We start from the raw sequence: 19,531 nt of genomic DNA on the forward strand, positions 1-19,531 counted from the left end.
GAGTTCAAATTCACATCAGGTTTTAAGAAATCTTACCATTACCTTAAACCTTTCAGTCACTATACCAAGTATAATTGCCACCTACGCTGTATTTATAGTAATGTTCATCCTATTCCCAATCCTGTTTGTCACAAGTTCATTTCATTTCACAACCAGCCCTTTTAACTATTTAATTTCAAGATAAACATCCTATGTACAGTATAAGGATCCAATATTAAAAGGTTTTTGACTTTCGGACAAATGCCAGTTTTGGTCGATTCCAACTCAGTGCGTAATTCACAAAGAGCCAACTCTAAAACCTAACCCATTATGTATTCCTCTGATTTTATCACGTCTCACATGTAAATCAATGCTGTTATAAATTCCATGCCTAACTGTAATTGCCATAAATGCACTCTCAACATGTAGACAATGACAGAAATATTGTAGCTTTTGAAGTTATTTTCATGTAGGTATTTAGAAATGAGTAATCATGACCATTGCTTACAAATACAATAAATAAATTTTACTGAGTCAAACAAAATTCCTCCATGAAGTTAGAGATTAAACAGGATGAAACAAACATTCCTTTCCAGGCTATGACATTAAATATAACAGAGCCTGAAATAGCAAGTGCCATTGACTTTGTGTGGATGTAAACTTCATCTTGTTCCTACTTTCTGACTTTTCACTTCACTAATGTGATAGAGTTTTGACTCTTTAAGAACAAGACTTGGTTTATAAATGGAGGGGAAATTGGTTATGGATGTTCTCAGGTCCCTCACCAGTGCCTCACCCCAGAGAGCCCAAAGTCCATGCTAAGATTGGACCTTAAGCTTCCTGAATATACAAGTAGCGAGCTGCCAGCTTTGGCTTTGGAATTGGTGATGGTGGGTCACTTGTGTGAAGGCAGTAATTGCAGTTTAGCTCATCAGTAGTAGTCATTAGAGTAATCATGAGAAAAAGGGTGAAGCAGCAACATGGGGGTTGTGGTCACTTGGACTGTGAACAGCAGAGGATTCCTATCCTCTTAGCTGGTCAGCAATTATCTTTTATTAAGCATTGAAACAGCCTTTTATTGGTGGATGGTGCTTAGGTAGCTAAAAAATGAACCATGAAACTTTAATGATTGAGATATATTAAATGTCAGTATTTAGAGTTGAATTCCCAATTCTTCATTCACAGAAATGTCAAGTTCTGTTTCCTTGTCATTAATTGTATTCTCTCCATGAGACATTCAGCTTCGCCTCTAACTCCATCAACCTCTCCATCACAAGGAGCATCTGTTTCAATTTTCATAACTGTTCTTGTCCCGAGCCAGCTTTGCTACTGAATCCTAGCTCTTGAGAAATAGGAGATCAGTCTTCATAGAATTGCAAGCACTAACTCAGGAATTGGGATGTTACATATGTTACAATGTATCATAAAGTCAGATCTTACAGTCATAGAGTAATAGAGATATACAGCACGGAAACAGACCCTTTGGTCCAACTCATCCAAGCTGACCAGATATCCTAAATTAATCTAATTCTATTTGCTAGCACTTGGCCCATATCCTGCAATGTTGGTCTTCCCCACTGCTCATGTTTCAGTTCTGCCACTCACAAATTAGATTCCTGTTAACAAGCTGAAGCCCTTTTAAGTTTGCAGCAGCTCTACATGTGTGGAGTTTTTGCCTGCCTTCAGCATCCCTTGGTTCTCATCTCACCTCCAACCCGACTGTCCCTGCAAATGCAGCAACTGAGTAAACGAGTAAGAAGCATGTTTCTGCTCCTATCCTTGTGAGTGTGGATATGACAACACAAGATGAAAATGGTTTAGCAGCAAAATCACAAGTCCTATCCTACTACTGACTCACCAATGGAAGGAGAGTTTAGGTTAGATTAGATTCCCTACAGTGTGGAAACAGGCCCTTTGGCCCAACCAGTCCACGCCGACCCTGTGAAGAGTAACCCACTCAGACCCATTCCCCATACTAATGCACTTATCACTATGGACAATTTAGTATGGCCAATTCACCTGACCTGCACATCTTTGGATTGTGGGAGGAAACCAGAGCAGCTGGAATAAACCCATGCAGATACAGGGAGAATGTGCGAACTCCACACAGACAGTTGCCCAAGATAGGAATTGAACCCGGGTCTCTGGTGCTGTGAGGCAGCAATGCTAACCACTGAGCCACCGTGCCACCCATTGATATAGCTAATAACTCAGACAACATTGCAGTCCCAATTATAATTGGTAATAACTCAGGTTCTGTGAATAGATCTTCATCCACAAGGTGTTTTAATCAATTCAAAAGCCTACCAAGCTCTATGTATTACCAAGCTCTATGTATTACCAAGCTCTACTGTATTACCAAGCTCTACTGTATTACCCAGATTCTACTACATGCCCAGATAAAAAGAAGTTACAAATGCAAAAAGACAAAAAGTGAATTTTAAAAACAGAGGAAAGCAAGTGGAAAATAGAAAGTTACTTCTTCCCTCTTTAATATGGCCCAATAATGGGATAGGAACTGACATATCTCATTGCCCTTTTTGTTATGTTTGTCATTGAATCTGTTTCAATTATTTACTTTTGCAGGAATTTATGCCTCTTTGGCTAGCTATGCTGGAAAAATTATTGACGGACTGGACCGAGAAGCAGGATAAATTGAATCTTTCTATTACCCTCCCCTTAGTCTATTTCCAATCTTCAACAAGGTGATCAAAACTGTTATTGACAGCACTATCAGCAGCAAGCTATTCACTAATGGGGGCTTATTTTTGGTTCAGCCAGGTCCACTCAGCTCCAGAGTTCATTACAGGATCATTTCAAAAAGGTCAAAATTGCAATTATGGCGACTTGTATCCACATTTCAGATTCTGACTGTTATTACAACAACACATTTAGCAGTGACACAGCTTGTATTTGATCTGTATATGCATTCAGGACAACATTATAAACACATCAACCTATCTGGGTACTTAAAATAAAGTGGCTCCTATTGGCTGCACCATTGGTAATGAGCCCAACACAACAGTCCATAAGTATTTTTTTCTCTTTTGTTCAAAAGAATTGAAATGGTTGAATGTATCACCTATGAAAACTAGAACAGACGCTTCTGAAGTTTGCATCTACCTGAAGTCAAGGGCACTTGTTACTTCAGATTCTGTTATGTTTAACATAGCCTAGAAAGGAAAGTGATATTTGGAATGTTTGTTTCATATTATTTAACCCCTTACTTCATGGAGGATGTTTGCTTGACTCAGTATAATTCACTTTGTTGTATTTGTAAGCAGTGGTCATGTTTATGCTTTTCTAAATGTGAATACCTACATGAAAATGTCTTCACAACTATAATATTTCTGTCATCATCTACATGTTGAGAGTGCATTTATGGCATTTACTGTTAGGCATGGAATTTATAACAGCAATGTGAGATGTGATAAAATCAGAGGAATAAATAATGGGTTAGGTTTTAGAGTTGGCTCTTTGTGAGTTAAACACTGAGCTGGAATCGATCAAAACTGGCAATGAGGATTTCTTTCATTTGTCCAAAAATCATTTTAATAATGGATTCCTGTGCATAGGATGTTTAGCATGAAACTAAGTGGTTAAAAGGGTTGGTTCCAAAATGGTATTAATTTATTACAAACAGGGTTGGGAATAGAATAAACATTACTATAAATATAGCGTAGGTGGCAATTAGGCTTGGTGCAGTGACTGAAAGGTTTAAGGTAATAGTAAGATTGTTTAAAACTTGATGTGTATTTGAAATGAACTTTGTTAATATTGTTATTCCTTTGTTAATATTGTTGTGCATTGTATTTTGTTTAGTGATTTAAAGCAAAAATCAGCAGCATGTTGACTGTTATTGTCCTTTTGGGAATCTTCTTGAGGGGAGCAACAGCTGATGATATGTACAACAATGGTAATTTAGTTTTTAATGCTGTAGATTAATTTAAGATTGCATAATTACACTTGATCACAAAGGAGCTATGAAATGAATCTCAATTTCTGCATTTTTACCTGCACTTCAGATGGATGACTAAAAGGCTTACAATCTTGAGTTGCACAATATTAATTTGGTTTTTATTGTCAAGTCCTGACTTTCATAACATTCCTCTCAGCTCTTTTGTTTGCTTTTGCTGTTTAGGAATGGCTTGTTCACACATTAGCAATGGTTATATGGAATAGAAAATACGGCCAACTCACAGTATTCACTCCTAACAGTCAATCTAACCTTCTATAACAGTCCATGTTTTTTTTAAACCCACACCAATAGCAGCCCAGCTGAGGTGAATAAAAGTGTAAAAGCTCCAGTTAAAGCCAGAATCATTTATTTATGTATTTAGAGATTCATGTAAATTTCAAAGACTGAAAGCACTTTACTGAAAGCAGATTCTATTGTACATTTGTTTGAGTACATCTTTTTAAGGATATGACCAATTGGATGTCTCAGGGGAATGCAGTCAATGTGATTTATGCAGACGTTTAGAAGATATTCAGTAAGATATCTCACAGCTGGCTTATTATAAAAGTTCAGACAACTGGTATTATGTACTAAGAATTCTCATAGAATGGTCAGAAAATGGACAAAAGAACACTTTTGTAGATTAGTTGAACTGAATGGTCTATTTATTCACCATATATATTATGAAAGTTTGTACAAGGCAATGGTTTCCCACAGTTAGAGTACTGTGTTTAGTTCTGGATGTCATTTAATGGAGGAAACATTAAGGCTTGACAGAATAGATAATTTAAATCCACAAAGATGAGAATCCATAACTCTCAGAAGTTACCTAAATGTGGGGACTATTTCCATTGGAACAGAGATTGCTAAAAGGAAATTTAGTGGAGGTTTCTCAAATTTAAAACAATAAAATGGTTTAATTTTCTTTAACTAAAGGCAATCAACAACCATAAATTTAAAATGCCCACTTAGTAATGAAGAAGAGAAGTTAGTGCAACATCCTTTGTGTAGAGGCTGAATTGCTTTGTCACAGAATAATTGATGCCTATCAAGACAATACATGTTTAACAGTAAACTGAACTAACATTCAAAGTTAGGATGATAAAGCAGATTAATTTTGGGTTGCTTTATTAAAAAGATGACTGGAGCACAATAAGTTAAATGAGTAAGAAGCATGTTTCTGCTCCTATCCTTGTGAGTGTGGAACATGCTTCTTACTCGTTTAACTTATTGTGCTCCAGTCATATCTTTTTTAGCATAAACATGCTTCTTACTCGTTTAACTTATTGTGCTCCAGTCATATCTTTTTTAGCATAAACATCTGTAGTTCTGGAATTTCACAGACCTATTTCATTAGTAAAGCACCAATTAATTATCAATACTTAAATTTAGTTTCTGGAAAAGAAGGTGTATAATGTCTGGCCTTTTGATTAAACTGACAGGAACTTGTGTACTTACTGTTTGAGGCATCTCCAAATTAAAAGGGACAGGGATTCCCTGCGCATTCACAACTGAAGAATAACATCAAAAGATTATATAAAATGTATTAAAGTTGTCAATGCATAAAAATCTTGAGGAAAAAAGAAAATATGTCATAAGGTTAAGCAATTCCAATTATCTGCTACACTCAAAACACTAACCGTTTATGTATTTCTTCAGAAGGTGAGGCATTTCTGAAAACTACCGATCCACCTGAAACGGGATATAAATCGACATTGAAAGATATGTACTGGCCATTTGATTCAAAAATGTCTACTTCAGGAAAATATGGCAAAGTATATATACCTGCGGGCAAAGCAATGCCACTGGATGCTATCCCTGTGGAAAAATTCATTCTGCCTGCAAAACGTGTTTGTAAGGACAAAAGAGGCATTTGCAAAGGACCCTGTAGGGAAGGTTTCCACAGTTTTAATAACGTCTGTTACAAATACATCTACCGCAAAGTGGACTTTGCCAGTGCAGAGGTACTTTTTCCACCATTTTATTGTACAAAATATCAGGGAAGGAGCTGAAATGACCTTTGTTTGATTGTTATCTGAATCTAAAAATGTAGAATATCCTTATTAGGAAGTTTGGACTCCAATAAATGGAGAATAGAGCTTTGTGGGCATATTTTAGAAAGACTTGGACAGAGCTTTAAAAAAATCAAAAGGAATATGAAGTAACCTGACTTGATATCTAACAGCTAATAAAAAACATGGAAGAACTCCATTGATGACAAACATTACTAAACAAATGAACTGAAAATGCTCATGGAAGCTGGAAAGCAATAAAGGAAGGATTGTACTGATATAGTAAGAACAATGTTCAACTGGAAGAATAAGGGCCGAGATAATGGTGAGAAAAGTTAGCAGGTCACAAGAATAAGGACTCATTGTAATTTACATCAATATAATTGATATGATATTGTGATAATTAAAGATAATTCATTATGATACATTTCAAAACACAGCCAATAATATCCACAGATATTGAGATGAAGAAACCATAATTTAGTCATAGTTATGTGCCCACTTAATCCACTGCATCGTAACTGATGTTTCATTCTTCACTTGATAATGTGAACCACAACAAACTACTTCAGATTGTCCAAAACAGAATAAACAACCCATACCTGAGGTTTTTCTGGGTTTGGGGCAGGGGTTGGGGGCTGGGTTAGCTACAGTGTCAACACCATTAACTAAACAGGAAAACAATGTTTGAGTAGTCAGTTTATTAAATAGGCTCCCTCATGAGATAGTGGAAAATTTGATTAATTACCTTCAGAAACAAATACTTTGATGTTCAATATTTTGGTAATCTGGAGACCCAAGAGATGGTAAGTGTAGTGTCTGAGAGAGGAAAAGTTATGTTAAAGCTATTAAAGTATGTCCACCGTTGGGAGTTAAGGGGGAAATTGGCTGGCTGTGTGTGTGTTGTGGGGTGGGGGTGAACACAAGATAAGAGGGGCTGGGAGATAGAGTGAGCTGCATGCAGTGTAGAGGAATGTGCACAGAGGTACCACAACAAAGATGGGCGGCACGGTGGCTCAGTGCTTAGCACTGCTGCCTCACAGCACCAGGGGCCCAGGTTCAATTCCAGCCTTGGGCAACTGTGTGGAGTTTGCACATTCTCCCGTGTCTGTGTGGGTTTCCTCCCACAGTCCAAAGATGTGCAGGTCAGGTGAATTGGTCATGTTAAATTGCCCAGATGATAGGTGCTGCATTAGTCAGAGGGGGGTGGCTTACTCTTTGGAGGGCCGGTGTGGACTTGTTGGGCCGAAGGGTTTGTTTCCACACTGCAGGGGATTTAATCTCAAAGCATCCATCACTGGATTTTCCTCATACATTTCTAGATCTGTTAGTCTAACTAAAAGAGATTGCTTGATTGTTATGATGGGTCAACAACTGTGTGATCATTTGCCAGATCTTCATATTCCAGTATTGTCAGAGACAAGGTGTAGGATCCAAGAGTAATTTTGAAACCCATGGAAGTTCCAATGCATTTGACTTCTGTAGAAATCTCCAGGAAGCTTGAATTCTGATGGGCAAGTTACCTGATCCCCTTAATCCTCATTAGAAGACTGCAGACAGATCTTCATTACTTATCTGAAGTTAGCTAGGAAATGTTAAACAGTTTAAAATCTTGGCTAATTCCAGTCTAACTACACAACTGAACACCCAACTCCCCCTCTGATATCCTGACTACTTCCCTCACACCATAAAAAGCCCCTGACTGAATATCCTCTGACTACCTCTGCCCACTACCAGTCTCCTCCTCTGACCCTCTCCACATCAACCTGACCACTTCTTGACTGCCCACCAACCAGACCCTGACTACCTCTCTTAACCCAACATAGTGACCTGCCCCAACCAAACCCATCTACCCTCCAATTCCCAGCTACCACCTTTTCCTAACAACCCTCTTAACCAGACCACCCTTCACTGCCTGACTGACCCAATCATCTGAATACACCCACAGCTTGAGCTGACTAGCCCCCAAAGCAACTACCCCTCCTGACCTGAACCAACTAACTCCCAACTCATTTACCTGCCTGCCACCCTTTCAGATATTTAATCTTACTTTAAGGCAGAAAGTGATGTAAAAGGAGACATGCCTAGATCCTTTCTCCCAGTGCTACAGCTCTACGATGGAGCACCTCAAGGGGTGCTGAGCTCTGCTTTTATGAAGAAGCTGGCCCTGGAAGAAACAGTAAGAAATGCTGAGCAGCATCAGGACAGGCAGAAGTTCAAACAATGGAGTTTGCTGCTTTGTGAAAGATCTGTGCCTTTACATTGTGCACCAACTGGAAAAGCAGAAAGGAAATTCGTTGGACTCCTGCTTTTTACGTCTCGCAATTCCTACATGTTTTTCTAAAAACAGACAGTTATTATTTTAATTTGGACAGAAATATGAATACAAATGCAGGTTTCCTTCCAATTACGAATCATGTGTACTTTTTTGTACCCTAGCCATGTGGAAGAATTGCCAATATTCAAACCATACTATGCCAATTTCTTGTTTTCCTTCAGCTGTTTTGCCAACAAGAATATTCAGGTCACCTTGCCTCTATACACTGTCGCTTAAACCATCTGTTTGTTGCTGACATAATAAGGGAATCATACTTTGATTGTCCACAAACTTGGATTGGCCTCACTGATGCTGCCAAAGTAAGTAATTTTACCAAAGATAAAATCAACAAAGTCTGAAGATACTCTGTAAAGTCAGGCAATATTATAATTAGTCATGATTTTGTCTGTTCTTGCTTTAATATTTTTCACTATTCAACATGGTGACCATCTCTCATGATATCTGGCACCGGAAACAATTTTGTGAAATAGAGAAGAGAGCACACATAGCTGCGGTGAGTGGCAGGTGGGGTATTAATGAGTAGAATCCACTGGCAGCATATTTGTTTGGTGGAAGAGTGTTACTTAACAGGCTGGAGCCTTTTTAATGCCAGGTCATATTTAAATGGAAACAGCAATTTGTATTGCCCTCTAGATTTTGCCCAGTATTGGGAACATGCTCTGTCTCTCAGGTGTGGGTTATGGATAAGGTGAAGAGAGAAAACTTTGAAGAGAGGGGTGAGTGGTAAAAAAGAGGGGGTCGGTTAATCTCAGTTGGCTGGACGGTTGGTTTGCGAAGCAATGTGATGCCAACAGCTTGGGCTCAATCCCCAGAATAGCAGAGGTTAAAATGAAGGATTCTTCTTCTCAACATTCCTCCCCTCACCTGGGTCTTGGTAGCCCTCAGGTTAAACCACCATCACTTGTCCCTCTCTAATGAGAGAGCAGCCCTATGGTCTGGTAAGACTATGGTGACATGACGATTTGAGTAGAAAGGAGCAGAAGGTGGAAGAGGTCTAAATGTATGCCTGCAGTTGTGTCCTGTTCTCTTGGGCCCTAATATAAAACTAACAATTTACACATCTTTCTATCTCTGGCCAGATTATAAAAGGTAAAACACAAGCATTTTGGCCCACAGTGATGGAGAAGTGACAGCCAGCCATCCTCATTACTAGTGACTTTAATTTTTTTTAAATTTGTAATTAATCTATTTTTTTAATCAACCTGTTCAGAGGTGTTATTACATAACTCTAGATCAGGTGGGACTTTAACCAGACCTCACGGTTCAAGGTAGGGATACTATCACTGCGCCACATTTTATCTCCATGCTAATGTGTTTCAGATGCTGTTATTCCACAAACTTGGAAACTGAGGTGTAGGAATCATTGCATGTGTATACATTGACAGTACTAAGTGAACACTGAGTGCCCAGATAATATACAAAGAAGATCTGCCTTTCATGGTGCAACAGGAGCATCTGCACATACAGTGTCCCAGTTCTCCTTGTTAAACGAGGAAAACGTGCAACAAAAATCTCAACATTTTGACATTCTATCTACACTCAGCCATGGAACTATGCTGATGAAGGTTATTGACTTGATGCATTAACTCTGTTTCTCTTCTGAGATACTGTCCAACCTGATGGGTATTTCTGGCAATTTCCATTTTTATTTGATATTTTCAGCTTTTTCAGTATTTACTTCAGATCACGGAAATGTTGATGGTTCAAATATATCAAGGTTAGGTTTTATCGCAGAGACCACACATCCCCCCCACCTCCCCCCTCCCCCCAACCTTAAATACGTTTCATGAAAATGTAGCTAGTTCCTCAATGCAACACTTCCCAGAGCCAGCAAAAGGGAAAAACAAGGAAAGACCAAGGCTTCAAATTTCATTCCCGATCAGGTGCACAGAGGCAGGAGAAATCTCAACACTGTAAACCCAACTTTTAAAAATTGCAATCTGCATCCCTACTTTTGTTCTGGGGGCAGTGAGTGGAGGAAGGTGTGTGGCTGCTGGATTGGAAGTTGGGTTAAACTACCAGGAAGAGCTGTGGAAGCTGTAAGTTCCTGAAGCAGGCTGGGCAGGAAGTCTGCCTCAGCCCCAACATTGTGACCACAAATTATTATAATAGAATAAAACAGAAAATATTCCTCCAACCATAACTCCTCACACATTCTTCAGTCCTCCTCACACCACATATTTCCATGCCCCATCAATCACAGGCCCATTTTACTTTAAGATTTCTACCCATCTCCCATGGCACATCAAACATCCTATTCCCCCCGTGTCCTTTTACCCTCCCCCCATGCCACTTTATGTCCCTCCACCCATTCCCATGGCACAGAAAACTCATCCACCCATCATCCTTTTCTCCTTCACCTACTATCAACTCACCTTAAGACCACTAGCACAAAGTTAAACAAATAAACTTTTATTAGAGTTCAATTTTGCAGACTACGCTCTATTGAGAAAAGCACTCTCATTCATAAAAACACATTTGGCAGATATTGACAGCTCTTGACAATTCTCTTCAGGTCAATAAACCTGATACTTTTTAACTCTTTGACAAGTTGGATAGTTCCAAAGGCTTTGTGCACTTTAAATGCACAATCATGTTCACAGGTAATAAACTCAAACGGCAACTGAGCTCTGCTCCCTAATGGATCTCTCACACCCCCCTCCCAAAAATATACCTGATCCCAAGATGTCCTGCGACCATATCCACTGGAGGACCTTAGCTCCCCAAAGGGCTACCTGGCTATCTGAGAGAAATGCACTGAGAATGGAGATCATCTTAACTGGTCCAATCTTCCCTCTCTGGGTTGCAAACACCAGGGTCCAAAGCAGGTGAAGGAAGTTAATCATTTTAAATGCTAGCTACCTTTGTGAAATATGCTTTTGTGGACCATAGCCTAGTTCCAATTCCACCCCCATGAAAATGGGAAAAACCAGATTTGGTGCAAGATTTAAAATTTCAGCAGATATATTTAGCAGAAAGGGTCTCCCTCAATATCCAGTCTCCATTGCTGTTCAAAGACATCCTGGTCTGTATCTGGAATAGATGTAGATCTGATGTCACAATGATAGCAAGTCCATCAGTTGTGTTCCTACTTTACCTCCAAATTCCACAAGCGGCATGGTGGCTCAGTGGTTAGCACTGCTGCCTCAAGGTGCAAGGGTCTCAGGTTCGTTTCCAGCCTTGGGTAACTGTCTGTGTGGAGTTTGCACATTCTTCCCGTGTCTGCGTGGGTTTCCTCTGGGTACTCTGGTTTCCTCCTGCAGGCCAAGTGAATTGGCCATGCCAAATTATCCATAGTTGTTAGGAGCGTTAGTCAGAGGGGAGCTCTTCAGAGGGTTGGTGTGGGCTTGTTGGGCTGAAGTGCTTGTTTCCACACTGTAGGGAATCTAATCTAAAAAAAAGTTTGTGTTATAGGATGGACCCACACTGCAAGTGCAGATAGCCTCGGATATATGTTTTTAACATTCCTTTCCACTCATAGATGCTGTGGAGTTTTGGAATTTTAGACAGCTTTTTGAACTACATGTGTATGTGGCAATATTCTCTGTGTTACCCTTGATGTTACCCTTCCTGAGTTGTGGCATTTTTAACAAGCGTGGGATTATTGACCTTCCCTTGTTGGCCCCATGAAGTTGATTGGGGCCTTCTGCTTAATGTCTGGTGATGTAGATATACATTCTCTTTTTATGTTGTATGGTTTATAAAGGTAATTGTGAGTGGAAACAACACTGCCATTTCTTGAATCATAAAGAAACAAAATATTATATTTTACAATTTTACCAGTAAGACCACTCTTAAGACTGAAGGTTACATTCCAAACCACTATCATTTGTTAGCTTACGATTTTCAATGCCTGCCTACATTGTGAGGGAATGAACTGATGAACAATCAGTTAGTTTTCCTAAAGGAGTCCAGACTTGCATCGTAAGGGGCCTCAGCTTAAATTCATGCTTTCCCTGTAGTTAGATACATGGGCAGAGGATTGTATTTTAGATTGTTCTAACAGTTAGGTTTTCAGGTTGCCAGCCACTCAAAGCAGGCTCTTACCCATTTTAATGATGTCCTGCTACTGAAATAGAACTTGAATGGAAGTAATGATGACAATATTGTTAATGGTGATGATGAAAATGAGTAACAGCAGGTTTTGAGAAGGTTTGTAGCTCAGGTTGAGCTTCTGGATGTAGGTTTGCTCGCTGAGCTGGAAGGTTTGTTTTTAGATGTTTTGATAAAAACATCGAAAGATAAAGATAAAAATAACAGAAGTATTTGCCACATATGCCTACAGGTCACAAGTCACACATTACGTGATTATATAACCATAACACTTTCATGTACTGCATTTTGGCAGTGCACTTCATGCTTATCTTTTTTGTACTGAGAATCTAAGAAAAACATGGTTACTTGGCAACTCTACATAGTTCTCTTGTACAAGTGAGCCACAAGTACATTTAAGCAGAACATGAAAGATTGGCAGTGCAATACTTTTGAATTCTATAATGGCACCCAAGATTAGACTGAAGCACTGTTATGGTACAATTGGAAACTGATATGTTTCCACTCCATTTTGACAAACTTGTACAGCCTAGTCAATTTCTTCTTCACCTGCTCCCTGGTTCTAGCCACAGCTAAGATAGCGTTTACTTTTTCTCACTTGCTCTGAATCATCTCTTTTTTTTGTAGAGTGTTACTCATTTTGGATGTAGGTTTACTCACTGAGTTGGAAGGTTTGTTTTCAGATGTTTCATCACCATACTAGGTAACATCATCAGTGAGCCTCCAGATAAAGCATTGGTGGCATGGCCCGCTTTCTGTTTATGTGTTTGGGTTTCTTTGGGTTGTAAATGTCAATTCCTGTGGTGATGTCATTTCCTGTTCTTTTTCTCAAGGGTGGTAAATGGGATCCAAGTCAATGTGTTTGTTGATAGAGTTAAGTTAGAATGCCATGCTTCTAGGAATTCTCGTGCGTGTCTCTGTTTGTCCTATGATGGATGTGTTGTCCCAGTCAAAGTGGTGTCCTTGCTCATCCATATGTAAGAATGTGTTAGAACACATCATATACTGAATATTGGAGTGTCATTAGTTAATTAAAAGCAAGAGGTTAGTTGCAAGACACAACAAAGACACATAATACCCAAAGAGTTCCATTGACCATGCCTAACGATACATTAACCTTCTACTTGGCAGTTCTGTAATTAAAATTTTCTTTCCAAGTAACCATGTAATGTTAGCATGGTTGCAAAGGATAACATATTTGTGGTTTAATGCCAGGAGGGATACTTTCTTTGGACTGAAGGAACAAAACTGGATCATACAGCATGGTACAAAGGTGAACCCTCTGACCTGATTGGGCACCAAAACTGTGTGGTACTTGATCGTAAAGGTATGTTACCCTTACAAAAAGTAATTTTATGTTAGGTTTCGCAGTGGTTATTGTTGTAATGGATCTGAAAGAGTTCATGTTGATGTTGCACTAGCTCCATCCAGTCTGAAGATGGTCTTTGGGTGAACACAGTCTTTGGATGGAGAAACAATTAGTCCTCCATGAGATCCTGAAGGAGGCAGTTGTGACATATTGGGCTCCTCATAATTGTAATTATGCCAAACTAGTTAATATTTATTGGACTTATTGCTATCATTAATAAACTATAACTTGCACTGAAGATAAGTGCTTCTTCTTGTTTGGCATATCCTATAATACTGATAATTTATGATCCCTACTCTAAGTTTAGAGACTTAGACTCTGCACAGAAAGGACGACTGGCAGAAATGAAGTCCTCCAGCCACAAACATCAGTGGTTGGCAAGCAAAAACAGATGGCCTTTGCATTTACAGTAGTGTCTTAGAGTGTTTATATTTTCTAGAAAATAAACTGTACAGATACAAAGATGTGTTCCACAGCAGCACTTCTACTGTCATACAGAAGAAAAAAATCATCGTGATCATAATCTGTCCAATTGGCTTGGGAGTTTTGATTCTATTATTTTGCCTTTACTTGGAGGTTATATGGCTGTGGATGGGAACGGAAGTATGTGTACTGTGATAGATAGGGCAAAACAATGACATGGGGCAACCACTTTCACCAGTTGTCTTTTCCTCCCCTTTATTCTTCATATGTTTGTATGTCTCTGAATGTCAGAGGGAATTGGCATCCAGTGATGATACAAATTACTCACAACTACATCAGATGTACCACTGTGTAGATTATAATATATTTACTTTCAATATGAAACAAAGAAAGTAATATCTTTATCTCCATTTGATTTGGCAAATGAAATCTACATTTTTAATGAAAATAGGATTTTTAAACAACTCTGAGACTATCACAGAGTTGTTATCTTAATAAACATTTACACTGGTATTTATTTCCAACCATCTTGGAACCATCCATCAAGAAATATAATTATTACATGGAGCTGACCTCCAAAGAGGAAGCAACAAATGTTCAGTTGAAAACATACAAGTATATTTTGAAGTCCACATAAAGGGTTATATTGGTATAATACAGTATAACACCTTCATTAGTATCTGTTAGTTGAGGTCATTGATCTGCTTTCAGCTTTTCTGCAGCTTGAATCACTCAGAATATCATCACTCTTTTCCCAAAAAGAGAAAGTTTCAACTGAGTAATACTTCAGATCCTGAAGAAGGGCTAATGCCCGAAACGTCGATTCTCCTGTTCCCTAGATGCTGCCTGACCTGCTGCGCTTTTCCAGCAACACATTTCCATCTCTGATCTCCAGCATCTGCAGACCTCACTTTCTCCTAATACTTCAGATCACTGTACAGCTAGTAGTTCTAATGAGTGGCTTCAATTATCTATTTCTGAATAACAAAGTTATCTAAATCTCCAGATTCCAGAACAATACAAAAACAACCCCATGGCCTTACTGTGAAAGCATTCTGACTCAGGTCAATGAATAGGGTAAATGAACCAAGTGGGAGGATCAACTCCCAGAGTTTATCTCAAATTTCCCCTCTCTGGAGAATAATCCTGTTAATGAAGCCAATACTAACATTTGTAAGTTATCGTAAGCTTTGACTACCTAATGGAAAATGAAAGGCTGCTTGAGATATATTTCACCTTTTATAATGTTCTCTGTTTCAGGTCATTTCCTCTGGGCAGATGAAGACTGTAGTAAAGAATTGAGCTTTGTCTGTGCGTATGCTTTACCCTGTAAATAAAAACATGGCAATAATGCAGAGAGGATAAACCCAATCTCTGTAGAATTCCACATTGCATGGAATTCCACTTCTTGGAATTGCATTCTTAGTGTATTTTTTGAAACTGTAGAATCAAATAAAGCAGTAAAGCATCATACTGTGTCATGTTAATACAGTAGTTTAAAATACAGAAGGATCTCACACTCAAGGCTTAATTAATATTTTACAATTTTTGTTCAAACATGATTTCAACAAGAAAATATTATTACTGCCTTAATACCTTTATTTTGTGACAAAATCTCAATTTAACAGAGTGAACATCATTGCATTAGAAAAATGAAATGGACAAGTCACAGAAAGTTCTCACTGTTCAGAGGATTAGACAATAATATTTTAAAACTGTTCCATTCAATTAATGATTGAGATTATGAATGGCCCACCAATTGCTTCAAAAATAACATTTGTGGTCAACACATGTTCACTCCAATGATGCTGAGGATACCAGAACTGTTACAGCATAGGAGGCCATTCAGCTGTCATGCCTGTGCTAGCATTTTAAGGAACAATTCACCTTTGCCACTGCTGTCTTTTCCCTGTAGGTCTTCACACTGTCCTTTGCATATCAGAATTCAACTCAGCTTTCAAAGTCTCACTCGCCTCTGCCACTTGCAGGCAGTTTTGGAACATTCTAGATCCTAACCAGTTGCTATGTGAAGACGCTTTTCCTCATGTCACCATTTCTGCATTGCTGATTCTCTGAAGCCTGTACCCTCTGTCAATGGGAACAATTGCTGACTGTCTACTAGACCAGAACTCCCATGCTGTTGAATACCTCTGTCAAATCTCCAACAACCTTCTACTCTCCAAGGAGGACAGCCCCAATGTCTCTAATATAAGAAACTGAAGTTCCTTTTGCCTAGAACTGTTACCATGCATCCTTTCTGCCTCTTTGTTAAAGCCTTCACATTCTTCTTAAAGTGTGGTGCCAAGAGTTGTTCTAACCAGTATCATTCCACTTAGATGATAGACATTTAACATAATGTCCTTGCTTTTGTACTCTTACCCCTATTGATAAATCCTAGGATTCTGAATGTTTCAATCTCTCAATCTGTCTTGCATTCCTCAACTGATTTGTCACAACTGGGGTTTTCCATGCCATAGTTAAATAGTGGCATCTTAGTGGTCTTCACCATTACCATGGCCCGGAGAAAGTAATTGCATGCTTTCACCTCATTTTATATGCAAGCGAGATGTTGTATGCATTTCAGGCAAGTGGGCAGGAAGTTCCTGCCCTTGGCAAGACCTTCCAGAGTTGAAAGTTCTGTGGCCATATCTGTATTGGTCTCCCTCAATCCCCTTGAAGATGTCACATAATAAACAGAAGTTTGCTTCATAGTTCAATGACAAATGCTTAGAGGTTCTATTGAGTACTGTCCAGGAAAGAAGGGAGCTCCTCTCTTAGTAGATGGCATTAAGAGGCCTATCCAGCCTGGTGCCAGATAGCAGTACTGAGTGGCGTGAATGTATCTTATGAGAAAGCCCTAACACAGTGCAACAGAAAATTAACAGGTACTCCACATCCTCTATCTTCTAGCTCCCACTCATAGAAACATTGTTCAGTCTAAATGAAGGGCTTACTACCATCTGCAACACTTAGCATCATGTTCATAATGAAGGGCTTACTACCATCTACTGGTGTCATCCATTGTGGACACTGAGCTTCCTATTCATTTACTGGTGAGACCTGGATACACTTGCTCACAAAGCGCTCCTGTACCCAGTGACATCACATTGAATCCTTCTCTTTCTCTCATTGCAGAAGAAGCTCAATCTCTACAGTGCTGAAAGGGTCCAGGCTGGCTGAAAGATTCTGGATCTCTTTAAGTATCAGGCAACTGAGCTGAACAAGGAAGACTAGGACCATGCCTGCAATGATGGTGAAGACAGGAGTGTCCCAAGAAGACAGCAAGCAACTTTGTGATCTGTTTTTCTCAGATATACAGGAAGATAAATACATTGCTATAGTGCATTGTTACTAACTAACTTCAAGTGGATATACAAGAGGTCCCTGCTAGATTGGAATGCTGAGGAATAGAGGAGTCTGTTCACATTCTAACTATTGCAATGGCTTTGGCGTTGTGAACGCATGGCATTCTCCACGGAAACAATAATGGTTGCCTTGGTGATCCAGGTCCAGCAAAAGTTTTCAATGGCTGCCAGATGTCCCCTTAGACTCCATCACTGACAAGGCATCTTGACTTTACTTTAGGTGCTCCACCTCTCAAGGGGACATGGAGGTGTCAGAAGGTGTCCAGAGGGTGTAGGAATGATAGCCAGACACTTGGCAGCTTTATCATTCCAACAGTGCCCTGCCCATCCACCTCCCCTCTGCCACTGACCCCATTATTTGCAGCAGCTGAGGCTGGGGATGGTGTGGCTATACTTGTACAGGAGGCTTTCAGCTGGACTTATCCCTCTAGGCCCAAAGTCCCCAGAAGTCACCTGACAAATTCACCAAAGTCACTGGGACATATTAGTAAGCAGATTCACTGTAGATGTTGGAGCAGCATGTAGGCACATTGGGAAGCTGAATAAAAGGGGAACCTTAGAATGGCATTTCGCTGGCATGGCTGTTCAAGCAATCTACAAATGTGTAACTGTATGTTCACTGCATCATTATCACATTAGTTACGTTATACCAGGCTATCGGAAATGAAACGTATGGAGCCTCTTGCAACATCAAATGGTGTACTGCTTTTTGCATTTTATACGTGTTTCACAATCAGCGAGGAGGCTGATTAGAGATGACTTCAGGGAGTCACACACATCCCGGTTGGAGATTGCAGTCAGTGTGTTTCACTTTACACTTGGGTAAACTGAAAATTTGGAGAAGAACCAGGGCTTGGGAAATCCAACTGGTGGACTCTGCACAGTTATCCTTCAGGAGCATTGATGGAATCTGTCAAATATCTCTACAGACTCCAAGCCAGAGAAAAATGGCCCATGTCTGGGTATCTCAAAATCATCAAGAAAATCAAAGGGTTTCCCATTTGCAATGCCACATCACATGCTAATATCTCATATTTATGGAACCAACTACAATGAACAGCTCAAAACTTCACAGCCCATCATAGTGACAGTGTTGTCAATGAGGTAATTCAGGTGCAATGAAGATTCCTTATATTCTACAGCACTGCAGTGATAATGAGGGACAAAGGTACATAAAGAGTAAGCTCATAATGTGGGACAACTTAGTAGTATTCATCAAAGAGCAGAGTTTTTCATGTGTCTCAAATGTCTTTGATGCAAGGAATATTTTAGCCAATGAACCAAGCGTGTTTGATTGTGAAAGTTCTTAATATATTATAAATGTTGATGCACAAATACTGGTCCAGGGCAGCATCTGTGCATGCATGCAATATTTTACATTGCTGAAGAGATCAGAGCCAGAGTTAAGTATCACTATTTTACTGGATGAATAAAGCAAATAAAAATCTATCTCAATCAGTGAGGAATGTTGAATACAGGAAGCAGAATGTGGACACCCCACTACATAATTAGAAACATAACATAAACGTCTGAAATATCTATGGGCAACTCCATTATCCTAGAAATGAATTGCTGTAAAGTTGGCTCTGGTGTCTCTGGCTCAGTCGTTTGTTTCCCTTTCAACTTTATTTCTTTGATGGTTATCCTGGTCCATCACAGTGTTGTCACCCTCCACTTCCTCCTCAAAAGCTTCTTGTCACTTGATTGCACTATGATGACACCTGCCATCACTTAACTGATGATCGAGAGTAGACTGATGGGGGTGGTAATTGGCCAAGTTGGATTTGTCCTGTGTACAGGACATACCTGGGCAATTTTCCACATTGTCGGGTAGATACCAGCATTATAGTTGTACTGGAACAGCTTGGCTATGGGAGCAGCAATTTCTGGAGCACAAGTCTTCAGTACTATTGCCAGAATGTTGTCAGGACCCACAGCCTTTGCAGTATCCAGTGTCTCCGAGTATTTCTTCATATCACATGGATTGAATCAAATTGGCTGAAGATTAGTATAAAGAGAAACCATCTCCACTGG

General features: G+C 39.4%; 1 protein-coding gene across 1 annotated transcript; it reads left to right on the forward strand.

Moving 5' to 3' along the window:
* The first annotated feature begins 3,825 nt into the window (after positions 1 to 3,825).
* Positions 3,826 to 15,689, forward strand: LOC148146767 (lectin-like). Its single transcript, XM_087996902.1, has 5 exons — positions 3,826 to 3,895; positions 5,597 to 5,901; positions 8,449 to 8,586; positions 13,556 to 13,667; positions 15,393 to 15,689. The coding sequence occupies exons 1-5, from the start codon at positions 3,826 to 3,828 to the stop codon at positions 15,467 to 15,469; spliced, it is 702 nt and encodes a 233-aa protein (XP_087853028.1). The 3' UTR covers positions 15,470 to 15,689.
* Positions 15,690 to 19,531: the final 3,842 nt, after the last annotated feature.

This window comes from Chiloscyllium plagiosum, unplaced genomic scaffold (assembly GCF_037043375.1).
Source record: "Chiloscyllium plagiosum isolate Xiang-an unplaced genomic scaffold, Cpla_swu_hap1 HiC_scaffold_19, whole genome shotgun sequence".
Lineage (NCBI taxonomy): Eukaryota > Metazoa > Chordata > Chondrichthyes > Orectolobiformes > Hemiscylliidae > Chiloscyllium > Chiloscyllium plagiosum.